The following is a 14,759-nucleotide window of genomic DNA, read 5'->3' as shown; positions in this document are numbered from 1 at the left end:
CCCCCCCAAGTGAAAATCTCTATTCCAGATTCAAGCAGCTGAAAACAGTTCTGAAGCCAGAGGGAATTGTGAAATTGTTCTCTATTATCTTAATATTAATTATTTTTACTCAGCCCCCTGATTCTTTCATAAAGAAATTGAAACATTTTCCAATTTTATTATAGTATAACCAGTATCTCTGTATTATGAGTCTAAAAATTTGTACTTTGAGACAATACTGCTATGGGAACTGCCATATTGGAGTTATCACTTTGTTCAGCTGGAGAGTATTCTCTTTCCTTTTGCTGTAGTAATGGCATTTTGCTATGTGATATCGATAGTAAATTCCTTTTATTGAAATATAGAATTAAAATAGGTTTTTTTAATAAAATTTAAAGGTGGCCAAACCATTTTCTAAAGGATAACAAAGAATTCAAGTTCAAATTGACAAAGTGTTATTTGCAGTTGAATAATGTGCAAATAACATGAAGAACTCAGCTTTTAAACTATGTTTCAAGCATTTTCTTAAAGTTTCTCTTCATTATAAGGACCTTCTAAAAAGGTTGTATTTATTTATGTGTTTTGGGCTAATGGTGTCTGTGGCTTTCAGAAATGTTATGACTACTGCAGGCAGCTTTATACTCATACTAGTCACTATAGAATCAGTCTGAGTTTACAACTCTCAATGTTGATTTTTTTTTCACAAAAAAAACTTTTTTCAAAGTTAAAGGTAATATTTTAAAACTGGAATACTGGGTAGAGTGCTTCTTAAAGCCAGTATTATGCCAATTTCAAACCTTTTAAGAAAAACTTTTAAGGCCACCTGTAAAATACTGTAATTTATAAGTCTTACACATAAAAACACACTTCTAAATCTTTTTATGAAAACAAATATATCTGTTTTTTTAAATCCATCACAGAAGAGCCTTCTGTACATGTTTATGTGTATATTTATTTGAACTGCATTTTCCTGTTGTTAGAACAACTTTCGCAAAATAGCTGCCTGATTGGTCCTAATATTTTTCTATTACTTTTATTTGGCAAACTGAATGTGAAGCTTAGCATTAGCAGTGAAGTATTAGGGATATGGTATCATCTTTGAATTCTGTGTATTCTTTTTACTTCTGAAAACACAATCTGACTTGAATTAGAGTTAAAAGATAAATTTTAATTTAAATTTAATTTAAATGTTCTTAAAGGCCCTACACAGTAAGTAAACTGCTTCTGTTATATTAATTGTTAGCATGGTAATGTGGTTTTCATTATTTCAAAGAGCAAAATAGAATATAGATGATAGAAATATCAAGGTACAATTTGCATTGCAGTTTTCTGTGTGAGTAAAACCGAGTTGAGTATTGCCACATATGTAACATATACCATATGTCAGCTGTTTCCTGCTTCGCTGTTGACAAGAGCCCCATTCATAACTCTTCTTTTTATCCTTTCAGTGAATAAGTAATTATTCAATATAGAAGGCAGGATATTTGGAACTGGCTATTTAATGTGGCAGCACACCGTAATGAAATCTGCTGTTACTGGCAACCTGAGAGGGGAATGTAACAATTCCAGCATGGGTGTAACTTTATCTGGTTTGAGGGCCTGTTTATTTGGCACATCAGTGAACCTTTTATCCCAGTGAGTGACAGCTCCAGAAGGGTTACATTTACATGCATTCTATCAGGTATTGTAATATTTAATGGCAGACAAGGCTGAGTGGGACTAAGGGTAATACGAACTTGCTTTTCCTCAGAGTGGAGGCTAAAAGGCAGCTTGATCCCCAGAACTGTGGTGTAACACACAGCATGACTTATCATTTGTTTATAATGGATGAACTTACTGATTACAATTAAAAGGGGAGGGAGGAGTATCTGAGCAGGCAGCTACATGTTGTTACTTGCACTGTCACCTGAAAACCAAATATAAACTCTTTTACAGTAGGAGAATTCATTATTTTTTATGGGAGGTGTGTGGACATGGTTACTCATGAGTTATTTTGTTTTCCTTGTGTATTTTCACACTTATTACAATTTCATGATAGTTGTTCCAGTATTTTATATTATGAAAGATGGTGCTTCTCAAGAAGAAAAAAAATGGCTTTTAACAAATATTTTACAGGATTAGATTCTGTTTAGAATTATTCCCTGTTTTGTCTTTTATTCTCATGGTTACTAGATGGCCTTTGACATAGTGGCATGACAAACATGTTTCTAATGGAGAGTATATGATGTAGTCTGTTTTATCTGCAAACAGATTTCTTTAAACTGTCTAGATTTCTTCTGCTTGCTTTAAGGAAAAATGTACTCACTACTTTAATTTGGGTGTCTGGTCCCAAGGTTTCTTCATTTAAGGTGCTGGACACTTCTTGTTCTGTAATAGGAGTGTCCTTATGCTGAAGCTTAAATGTGAGAAGTTCATTTGCATTATCACGTGTAAATACTCCACTGGAATAATAATTCTTTCTACGATTGGGCTATGATGAAGTTGTATCTAGTGATTGCTAGAAGTTTTTTAAGATTTTGAGACATGAGGATGTGGTGTGTATGCTTTAACATTTTAAAACTTTTTGCAGTTTGATAGGCCAACCTAGTGATTTAACAGGCTATCTTGAACTATACTAGAGGGCATTTTCTAAATAGACCATAAGCAGATTTAGCGTGTTCATCTTACCGTGGGATTTTGTTAATCTTTTTTTGTTTTGTTTTGCAGTCTTCTGGTCCTTGCACTGAGTGTTCCTGTTCTTCCGGAAAAGAAATTGATAAAGATACTAGTAACACAAAGAAGAAAGAAAATGGAGATCGGTCGTTCATTCCCAAAATATTTTTTGGAACACGAACACACAAGCAAATATCCCAGATTACTAGAGAGCTGAAGAGAACAGCGTATTCCAGTGTCCCTATGACAATTCTTTCTAGCCGGGATTATACCTGTATTCATCCAGTGGTATCTAGTAGCGGTAGTAACAGGAACGAAATGTGTGTAGAATTGCTGGAAGGAAAACATGTGAGTAATTTTGTTTCAGAAAATGAGCATTCATTTAGACATATTAAAATGAAAGGTAGTTGAATAGTTGAAATGAGTAACATTTTTTACTTCTTTATACTATGCTGGTTAAATGACTCTGGTAAGTTGGTTTCAATTAAATATTAATGGTTAGAAAATGTTGATACACGGTATCAATACTGAAAAAACATATGATGATAGGAATAATATTTATGACTGCTAGGTTAATGTTCTTAGTAAGACTTAAATTGTCTTCGGTTTTATAGATGAAGAAGAAAGAGGTGTCCTTTATCAATGTACATTTTAGGAACATGGATTTGCCCGTTTTCTTTCTGACATGATGTGTTTTTCATTATTGTCCAATATAAAAAGTAGCTGTTAGAAGTGCTTTCAGGAGATAAAGTCAAATGCATGTAACAACTTGGAGGATTTAAGCTTACTTGTTTTTCATTATTTTTTGTAACCACTACCTGTCTGTGCTTATTTGCTTTTAGGGCAAGTCCTGTCTTTACTATCATGGTGTTCATAAACTCAGTGAACACCATGCCCTACAGTCTGCACATAGGATGTATCAGGCTTGGGACATTGAAGATCTAGTGAGCCTGGGAAAGAAGCTTCGTGCCTGTGCATATTTTGCAGCCAGAGAACTCATGGTGGGCGCAGATATTGTGTTTTGTCCTTATAATTATCTCCTAGACCCGCAGATACGAGAGAGTGTAAGTATATTTGTAAGAAAATTGCAATAACTGAAGTTTAAGGGAAGTTAGAAACATAATGATCAGCGGCTAGGGTCAACTGAAATCTGATTTATATCCATAATATTATCTACAAAATAACTCCTGGGTTAAAGAATTTTTTTCTCTCTTGCCCTCCCCCCCCAAAATGAGCATTTCTGTTTTCCAAGTAATGCTTCCACTGGTCTCATATGCTAGCTGATCAGTCACATGGTTTTTTTAATCAGTGGAAAAGAAACCCTTGCAAACTTCACAATTGTTTAGTTTATGGAGAGTGTAGTAAGTTCAGATTATATTCGTCCAGGCTGAGATAAGGCTTCCCCCGGTTATTTTCTAGGTTACAGAAATTGGATCAAAAAGCTGAAAACTTTCTGTTGCTTACACTTGGATGCAGAATATGCACTTTTTTAACAGGATCCTGTTAGTTGCTGTTTCTCATTAATGTCTTTCGCTCTGTTTTACTAGATAATAATTTTCTTTTTTAGATGGAAATTAACCTAAAAGGCCAAGTAGTCATTTTAGATGAAGCCCATAATATTGAGGACTGTGCTCGGGAGTCAGTGAGCTACGGTGTTACAGAAAGTCAACTAAGAGCTGCTCGAGAAGAGCTAGATTTCATGGTCAATAACAACGTCAGACGGAAGGATCATGAGCCCCTTCGGGCTGTGTGCTACTCTTTGACAAAGTAAGGCAACTCTTTCTAATTCCATTATATCAATTAGTATTTTTTAAAATTACATTTAGATTCCTTTTGCTGATGCAATTTACTGGTTACTATGTTGCATCAGATAAAATGCAACAGAGGTATATTTCAAACTATGCAGTCACCTGCCTTTTGTTCATTTGAGGAATGCGCAAGGGTTTGATCTACTTAAAAAAATACTCTTGTCTTAAAGGGAGGCCTTGAATTTCTCTTTTCGAAAGTATGTTATGCTCTTGAATGATGTACTGATCTTTATGGGGCTTACTGTCCTAGTTTGTGAAGTTCTGTATGAAAATTTTAGCTAAGATAAATAATTTTTATCTTTCACACACTTCTGTGTGCTTATTTGACAAATAGTAATAGCATTATTTTGTCAAAGCATTAGTTAGTTCACATTTATAAAATGCTTTCAGAACCTTGGACAGGAAGTGTTTGGAATAGGTTGGAATCTGTTCTTGGAATCAGATTGGAATCTATGTGGAATAGATTCTTCATAACTGAAAGTGAATTTATCAGTCATGCCCTTTGTTTTCCCTGTGAAACAACTCAAACTTGAGCAAAGAGATACAAGGGTCTGAAAAATTGGGGTATGTGCGAATTCTCAGAAGAGACTTATTGAAGTCTTTGGAGAATTCAGGTAGCAGACTTTTTGAACAGAGCATGCACTATCCTCTTCAAATTTCTGATTATTCTCAGGCAAAAGTTGTCCACACAGAATTACTGATCATTCGTTCTCCCTGGACTATGTCAGTAGAATGTGGTTTTAATGATTTGCTTTTGTACTGAAATTGAAATCAAGGATGTGCCGAATCTCTTGGTACCTGCCGTGTTGGAACACAAGGATTGTGGAGTTCAGTGGATAGAGAAATATGGATGCTTGAGGGAGTGGTTTTGAAGGCCAGAGTTGATCAGTAAGGCAGAAAGAAGCTGAAAACCAAAAAATGTTCTCTTCTCTGCTTCTTTCTGTATCCATAGAGGAAAAGGTAGTAAGAGCAAAAAAGAAGGTAAAACCCAGAAACTATGGAGACAGAATTGGAAGGGGAAGACCTGAGCGGAAGTTGAAAATCGTGAGAAGGGATGAAACAAAAGCAAATGGAGTGGGGGCAGAAGCTCAGGAAGGAGGGAAAGAAACAAGGGGTCAAGGGCAAAAGCCTTTTGGGTGGAGTGGGAACATGAGAAAATTGAAACTACGTCAGAAGAGTCTGTCACCACTAGAAAATTTGGAATTCAGCTCTGTAGCCCTTGATTTTTGAACCTTTCTTTTGAGGGATACAGGGACTGAAAGAGTTCAGAAATGCTAATGAAACCCTGAACAACCAAGACAGCAGAATAAAAGTGAATAATGATGCAAGTGGCTTTGAATTTAACTGAACTCTGATTCAGTGCATGTCAAATCATCATTTTCTTGTATTAGTGGTTGGTGAAATAGACTTTAGAGTACACTACAGCAAGTAGTTCACCATTTTTCCTATCCTTTCTCTATTCTGAGAGTTAATGTTTATGTGTCGTAGAGACAAGTGACTTTTGTTGTTCTTTTTTGCAGAAGCTAATTCTCCTACCTTGGATATTTCAAATGTTAAATTCTAGTAAAAGATGAGAACAGCATGGCTGGAGATTTGATTGCCTCAAGCTTTTTAACCTTATCAGAAAAACTAAGGTTCATTGTCTTGGCAAATCTGCCAACAGCATGAAAAGTAATTGTTGGAAAGCAGAAGACTGGGTGTAAATAGCCAGTAATTGGTAAAATGCTGTTGCATAATGACATGGCTTTGCCAAATGCATGGGTAATTAGAAAAATCTTATTTCGGTTATAAAAATCCTGGGCCCTCATTCCAGAAAGCACTTAAGCATGGGCTTAGTGCTACAGAGGTGCTAAAATGACCTTTCTGAGGAATTTGAAGATATACCAATAGAGGTATACTGGCAAGCTTTTCTTATAAGTTGCAGATTTACCAGGACAAATTGCTTTGTTCAGTGGAGTAAGCTGTATAACTGGGATTTTCTGGTAGGGAGGGAAGGAGCAAATATAATTCCTTGAATTGAAGGTATGTTTGCAACATTGTCCTGAAAATATGGCATACACCAATTTTAGCTTCAAAACCATAGATATCTTTCTGGGAATTAAGCTAATTTTATTTATGTTTACTGCTTTACTCTAAAAATAAATTAACAGGTATTTCAAGTACATGCTTTAACATTAGATTTAATTGGATGGAATTTATTCTCGAATTTGCTTTTTTTGTGATATTTTAGTATTAGGAAGGTCATTGTGTTAAGTTTGTATTTGTATTTATAGCATGACCATTTCAAAAGTATGTGATAGTGTTTGAAGTTCATAACAGGGAAACAGAAGTTTTACATTTCCTGAAATGTTTTATCCGCTGTAAGTCTGATTCATTTCTGTCATAGTGGCCTTTTCCTAATTTTAGTTCCAGGTCTTTTTGATGTTACATTTGAGGAAGTGGGGCAGAGTACTACACTGGTGAAGTTCTGCCTGTGTTAGTGATCATCATTCCTTAATAAGATAAAGCAAATTATAGCCAAAGAAGTGATTGTTACGGTCCCATATATGGGTTTTTGTTTGCATTTAACCTGGCAAAAGGAAAGTTTTTTAATTGTTCCATTGAGCAGATTATTTGCAGTGACAGGACAGGAAATCTGGAACTGAAACAGTCACTAAGCCTTGTTGCTTTAGTTGATAATGATTAACTGATTTTACAGGTAAATGTTTTGAACTGTTGTAGAAATGACAGCTGTCTTTCTGATGCCTCCTGCTGGTTGATGAAATAGACAGCTTCGGCATTTCCTGAGAGCGAGGAAGCCTGCCTGCTTTTCTAGACGGAGGGAAGATCTTGTAATACTGCAGGGATGATGGAGGACACATTCAGTTAGAGAATGTTTTAGTTCTGCCACAAATGAGATGATCTGCATGTTTAGATCACGTTTTTAGAAAGTCCTATCACATTTTGCATTGTACATACAATTATAATTCTGCTTAATTAAATTAAATTGTAGCGGAGTTACAAATACCTGTAGGTAGGTTAAAATATGCACTTTTTATTGCCCCACTTTCCCTTACTGTGTATAAATATTAAAAGTACTCATTTCATGCCTCAAGATTTGTTCTTAATAGGAAAGCCTGGAATTGACAGGGATGATAAACCAGCTTGCATCAGTTAGAGTAATAATGAGTGGCTTTAAAAGTACGGCAGAAATCTTTCTTAAATGAGCCTGATATGTTATATCATAAGAGCAGATTATATTTTAATCCTTTTTCTTCATTGTAAAGATATTATATGATGATAAAATATAAACATATAGGGACAAATTTTATTTATCGCTTCAATGAGCTGCATCAAGAGCAGAATCTCTCTACTTAGACGTAGTAAAATATTTATTATCGTCATAGAAGTCTGGTGCAATTTTTGAGGTGAGGTTTGGTTTGGTTTGTACCTGCAAAGTATCTCTAAATCTCTAAAATTAATGCTGAAATTATTTCTGATTTCTCTCTTTTTACAGCTGGTTACAAGAGAGCTCTAGTCAGCTAGTAGAAAGAGGGTATGAAACTTCCTGTAAGGTTTGGAGTGGAAAAGAAATGCTCACCATTTTGCATAAAATGGGAATAACTGGTATTACTTTTCCGATTTTACAGGTAATGTTGTATGCTATATAAATAAATATAAGAGTGCATAATATTGATGTTGTTAAACATCTTAAAATGTACATAAGTTAAATGCTAACACATTTTTTAATTTACTGCAATATTGAAAAGCTGTCTGAAAATGATACCTCATGAAAACCAGGAGTAATCCACTAGAGCCACTGTAAGAATCAATGTTTTAAAGGATATAATTGATCGTGTACAATTATTTAAATTGAACCATTGAGTCAGTGATAGTTTTGGCTGTTCTATTCCTCTGCGTTTTTATAGACTGTTGAAATGTATTTAAACTATTTTCAAGTTTATCCCTCCTTTCTGTGTAAGCCAAATATGTTAGAAGCGTTGTTACTTTTCCTTTTCAATTCTGTCTTCAGTCTGACTTTATAGGTGTCTTAGATGAACTTTTAAAACGGTGTGCTGATAGTCTTGTATCTGTATTAGCTTTGTTTTTGAGAAGTTACTTAGTATGTTGTTAATGTGGAATTTGTTTGCCTCTTATAGAAACATCTTGCTACTGTCCTGGAAAAAGAAGAAAAAGTATCAGTGCTCGGTAAAGAGGAACTTATTGAGATACCAATTGTGAGCTCTGCCACTCAGATTGTGCTGAAAGGGTTATTCATGGTTCTTTTATGTCTTTTTAAAGATAATAGCAGGTCAGTGCAAATACATAGTCTGAGTTGTGTGGTTGTGTTTAATTCAGCTGCTTAGCCAAAATGACTCTTTCATTTGTGCAACACCTCAGTTACGGTGTCTGGCTTCTGAGCAAAACTAACATTTCAGAAAGCTTTGGAAAATCTATTTATGTGGGAAGAATTTAAATACTATCAAATTATTTTTTTCATTCATAAATGAATTCAAATATTGAAGAAATTTATTTGAAGGTTAAGTGTAAATTTTCTTGATGTGTTGCCAAGTTAAATATGCATGGGTGTTGTTTTTCTACATAGCACTTATCATTTCACTGTCTTGATATCTTGACTACTAATGCCAGCGGTTACTAAAAGTTTCTGATATAAACCTTATTTTTAAATATTAATTATTGTAAAGTTTCACTGTTTTTTCTGAAAGTATAAAATTATTTTTTTATACTTAAATTGTAAATGCATTGTAGCAACACTGCTTTGTATGAGCTTAATGCTTACAATTTGATTGCTTAATTGTAGTTTTCGTTAATATTTTTATATGCCTATATAGGTATGCAGATGACTACAGAGTTGCTCTACAACAAACTTACGCTTGGATGAATGAAAACCAACTTGATGTTTCAGATACAAGTGCCTTCTTTGCACGGCCCAAGCATAAAAGGAGTTTGCGGCAGAAAACCGTAGTCCATATGCTTAATTTTTGGTGCTTGAATCCTGCCGTGGTAAGCTGAGTGTGAAGTAGAAGGCCTTGAGTGATAACAAATACATATAAGAACTTAAAGTGATTGTATTGATTTTTCTAAATTCCTTCTTTTCTTTCTCCAACCTAGGCTTTTTCAGACTTAAGTGATGTCAGAACAATTGTTCTGACATCTGGTACACTCTCTCCAATGGATTCATTTTCTTCAGAGCTTGGCGTGAAGTTTTCTATTCAACTGGAGGCAAATCACGTTATTCGGAACTCACAGGTAAACTTCTGCATCTTTGTTCCCTCTCCTGAGGTGTAATGTTGGCATTGGAAAAGAAACAATAACTTGCAAATAAAAATTATGACAAACCCAAAAAGAAATGTACAGAACAGACTATTGCTCGCAGTAATGCAATTGTAAAGTTTCATTTTCAAATGCAAAAAGGGGCAATTTTTATACGGATACTTCCCTAGAAAAGTTGAAGTCATGCTATTTTGGTAATAGGCATCTTATATCAGTTATTGCACTTTCTCTTCTGCTTTTAAGTACTGGAATTAATTTGTTTAGAAATACCTCAATATTTTCCTTCACACTTAAAATTTCATTATTTAACCCAATGTAATTTAATACAGTTTGTGTCACGTATTTTAGAATTTACTTTTTTAATATGAAATACACCAGGTTTGGGTTGGCACCATTGGATCAGGCCCTAATGGTCGGAAATTGTGTGCCACGTTCCAGCATACAGAGACCTTTGAGTTCCAAGATGAGGTGGGAGCACTTCTGCTTTCAGTGTGTCAAACAGTTGGCCAAGGAATTTTGTGCTTTTTGCCATCCTATAAGGTAAGGAAATCTTAATTCATATTCTTCCTCTAAAAACACATCCACTCTACTTGAAAATGTACTATGTAATCTTTTGCTTTATGCATCAACATATATAAATGTTTATTAATGTATTGTAATAACACATTGTGATTATATTGTATTGTAATTTCTTGATGTCATATTGGCTGGCATACAAGTTTGTTTTCATGAAAAAATATGTTCGTATTTGTTTTCAACAGATGTCTGTATCTTAGTTAATGAGTACAATTGTTTCAATTAGTTTTACCAAAAAAAAAAGCCCGACTGATCTGCATTTTCTCGTAAATTGTTTCCCTGGATGTTTTGAAATTATTAAAAAAAAAAACAAAAAACTCCCCCATGTAAGTACACATCATGAAAGGAAACTTTGTGTATAACTCAGCAGCAAGAATGCCTTTGCATGGTCTTTGTATGCCATTTGAATGTAGTATTCATCCAGTTAATTTCTTCTTTCCTTGTTTCTTGTTCCATTTCACTGCATTGGAGATTGTAGTATATTTTTCTTGAGTTGGGGGGAATTGCTCACTGGCATTGGCTGAAAGGAATCAAATTTCTCAATTTCAAACTATGTAATATCTAATTTCACTGACAACAGATATCTAATTATGGTTAATCTGTACCTCACAGTAGTTCTGCTTTCTTCTCTATTAGTTCTTACTGTTATTTATGGTCAGCTCTGAGGAACAGGAATATAAACCTGCAATATAATTCTGTAATTCGTGCCCATTTTTCTTGTAATGCTTGCAACAGTGTGACTTTTTTAAACCATCATGTATGATTTTTAAAAAATCCTCTCAACAAACAAAACAAAAACCTCTCAAAAAAAAACCGAAATGAAAAAAATCCTACCAAATGAACAAAAACCTCAGCATAATGGAAATAAAGGTTTCAGACCATTTCCCTCATCTCTAAGGTTCCTTAACAGAGTATTTTAAAAAATGAAATAAAACAGATTTCTTCTTTTTCACAAAACCTTTGTGTTAGTTTAACTATTTAACTGAAGAGGCTGCAAAGCGAGAGTTTTTTCTTTATGGGGTGTCTATAAAGAATTGCAGTCATCAGTGCAATTACTGACAGTAACCATTAGGTGACCACATTAGACCAGGTAATGTACAGTCATTGAAAAAAGCAGATTACTGACTATAAATTTATTTAACCTAGCTCACAAAACTCTGCACTTATATCCAAAGTTAACAATCTGAAAATAAATTTTGCATTCAATTTATTTAAGAATTGAAATGGGAGCATATTTCAGTTTTCACTATCATCATTTTTTTTTTACTAAAGTGTATAATTTTGAAAAGTATGTGATAGTTGATCTTATGTGTACAGACCTGACAAATATTTATGAAAGTTTTTATGAGAATACTAATCTGAATTGAAAGTATAGAGAGACTTTGTAATGACATTTAATAAAGAAGGAAAGAGATTGCTGGACAGCTTTAGTACCCTTCCCCCTCTCACTGCCCTTATGTTTTACTGAAAGGTCACCTAGCTAAACACGTTGAGTGTTTTTTTTCTTTGTGGGAACACTTCCATGATCCTAGCAAAAAGTATTGATAAATATAAATTGCAGACAATTGAAGGATGATATTTTAAAATCACATTGCCAATATTTTTCTATGGATGCCCTTTTTCATTCTACTTCTTTTATTCTAGATTGGGTTGCCTTTAAGTCTGAGATTAATATGTTGAAAACACAGAATAATATAAGCATAAGCATATTAGTACAGGGAAAACAAGGTATTTTTCTTTCATCATCATACAGAATATTGCTTACCTGCACATTTGCATTTCAAAACTGATTTTCAGAGATTTTCTTGGGGAAATTGCTATGTCTCTTTAAAAAACCGCAGCTTTTAAAGAAATTGTTCAAGGCTATCAAGATGTGATTAATATATATGGTCATGTACCTCACTAAATTAACTATTACAAGTTAAGCAGATTTTTTTCAGGGCTCAACCTGTTTTATGAATTGGAGTTTCAACTTTGGAATAAGTGAAAAATAAAGTCTTTTCAAATGTCTGGAAGGCTGAGGGCAATGCTCTGAATTTTGAGTACCATCTATCTAGGTAATTTGACGGAGCTTGAATTTAGGCATGTACATTGGATTTCAGTTTGGTTACACTTACAGATGCATTTTTCAGTTCAACATTCTCTTAGTTTTAAGAATCTGTGGCTCAGCAATGATGTCCTGTGCTCTGCACCTCCAGCAGAGACCCTGCTTCTTGGATGGCTCTGTTTCAGTACCTCACTTTCAGCATTCATGCTGCACATTTTTACCTGTTTGCCAGAAAACCTCTTTGACAATTATCCCTAATTATTTTGCTTTGTAAATAAAGTTTTATTTATTTTTATTTTTCTGGAAAGCCCATTATAAATTTAATTCAGGTAGTAAATTGTATGTTGCTTTCCTTCTTTGTATATAAGGAGAGTGCCAGAGACAGAAATAGCATCTTACTGCACTTTCATTCACTTCTGTTCACTTCGAATTTCGTAGACTTTCATTTACTTTAATAAAATATAGGTATATGTTCTTTTTTGTTGTAAGAATGGTAAGTCAACACTTTTTGGCCTCTGTCTATGGGAGTAGAAAGAATGGAAGGTGTAGCACCTGCCACAGGCAGGAGAGGTTGAGAACCCTGCCTGACACAGTTTGTGATGAATGACGTTGCGACCCTAGAGCTAGCACCCAAGCAGTGTTCTCTTACTGCTTGTCCTGTTATTCAGAATGTCCTTACACGATGTCGGAAATAAAAAAAAATTATGGCAGAAATAGAATGAATATTACCATTTGAACTTCCCAATCTGGAATTTAAGGGGCTTTTATGAGTAATATTTATTTCTCTATATTTTGTCTGGAATTCCAAGTTGCTTTGTATACGTTAAAGTAGTAATCTACCAATACTTGGTGAAAGTGATGACCCCTTTTATTCATGTTAAAGCTGGAGAAACAAACTCTGGTAGAAATTTAACTATTTGTTTCAGACTTCTGAAGTGTATAATAGAAAAAATATCTCACACTCACCTAGAAGATATATCAACCTACTAGAAAGTTTCCAATGTGCAAATAAATAGAGGGCAAATAAAATTTCTAAATGTCACCGCATTAACCTAATCATAAAATGAGAAAACTGGATGCTGCTTATAGAACATCTGAGATGAACATTATAAATGTCAGCAGAGTACGTTGCTGCAGGAGCTAGAATTTTAGTTAAATACTGATTCCAGTGCTAATGTGTGCAAAAAGCATCTATTAATGGCTTGCATTTTTCTCTATTAGTGTTTCTTCAGGTAGATAATTTCCTGGGAGATTGTAGATTTCTTTGAAGAAGCTGTCTACTGCCAGGAAGAGGTAGTAGTCACTTGTCTATGTTTTGCTCTTGAGTGCCCCCTGCAACAAGATACTTATAATCTGTAGAATGTTATTCAACTGTTTTGTGAAGAGTTTAAAGTCCACACATTGTAAGCCTGCATCCTTTCCTAATTATCAGTTTAAGAAAATACTTTGTCAGGCTGAGAAGGTACTTTCCAAAGACCTTTTTTACCTAATGTATGAACTGCTGTTACTGCAAAAAAATCTGAATTAAAAATAATTCACCTGTTATCTTCCTCTATGCCCCTCCATCCCCTGTTTTTTTTTTAATCAAAGCAGCTGTAGCAGAAAGAGCTCAGTGCAGTTTTGTGGGAAAAGTCTGCCACTTTATCTCTGTAACTTGGAATTACTAGATGTGAATATAAAAAAAGAAATAGTAGAGAACCTTGCCTTTATCTTAATCAGGTATTTGAATAAATATATTTTCATTGAAGAGTGGCTGTTTAAAATATATGTATGGCAAATATCCGAGGTTAAGAACGCAATGGAGGAAAACATACGAATGAGAAGAAAACAATGCATCAGATACAGATCTCCACATTTGATAGGTGTCTGTTTATGTTATGAACAGCTGTGTTGCCATGTTTCATGAATGGGATAATCTACAATAACATACGCATTTTTATGGTCATTATCGGAGTTCTGGCACGTTGACTTTTTTTAAAAATAAGCTTAATCTTAACATTTACTAAATTGCAAACCTAGATAATTTTTAGGGGTACTAAAACTGGTGATACTATGCAACAAAAATTCATTTATGTGAAAATCAGTAGCAACTCCAGCAAAAACACTCTATAAAAGAGAATATCAGAAGGTGAAAAGATTACTCAGAAATCTAAGATGCTTTTAAACAAGATTAAGATAAGGACCATTAGGGTTCATGTCGCCGACCTGTCTGCATTAAGATATATCTTTCCTGGTGCCTGCATCTTAGATGATTCATTCAATATGTGTCATATCAAAGTCAAGGTATCCAGCAAGGAGAAAAATGCTAATGCTTATAAATTTTAGTGATAATCCATCATGATGAATTAACTGACCTTTCTTTAGTAGCTTTTTTACAAAATAAGCTTTGGACAATAATGTTAATGTTGGTGGTTTGGGGTTTT

The 14,759-nt window shown here is 34.2% G+C and overlaps 1 protein-coding gene across 1 annotated transcript in view; it reads left to right on the top strand.

The window, feature by feature from the left end:
- Positions 1-14,759, top strand: part of BRIP1 (BRCA1 interacting protein C-terminal helicase 1) — a 61,427-nt gene that overhangs the window by 6,749 nt on the left and 39,919 nt on the right. The window contains exons 6-13 of the mRNA XM_009587222.1: positions 2,686-2,979; positions 3,474-3,695; positions 4,199-4,398; positions 7,936-8,068; positions 8,579-8,730; positions 9,272-9,443; positions 9,552-9,689; positions 10,092-10,253. Of these exons, the coding sequence (XP_009585517.1) occupies positions 2,686-2,979; positions 3,474-3,695; positions 4,199-4,398; positions 7,936-8,068; positions 8,579-8,730; positions 9,272-9,443; positions 9,552-9,689; positions 10,092-10,253 (1,473 nt within the window). The remainder of the gene's footprint in view (positions 1-2,685; positions 2,980-3,473; positions 3,696-4,198; positions 4,399-7,935; positions 8,069-8,578; positions 8,731-9,271; positions 9,444-9,551; positions 9,690-10,091; positions 10,254-14,759) is intronic.

The sequence above is a fragment of the Fulmarus glacialis genome, unplaced genomic scaffold, assembly GCF_000690835.1.
Source record: "Fulmarus glacialis isolate BGI_N327 unplaced genomic scaffold, ASM69083v1 scaffold31451, whole genome shotgun sequence".
Lineage (NCBI taxonomy): Eukaryota > Metazoa > Chordata > Aves > Procellariiformes > Procellariidae > Fulmarus > Fulmarus glacialis.
The sequence above is the reverse complement of the archived record's forward strand: the minus strand, read 5'-3'. Positions and strand labels throughout refer to the sequence as shown.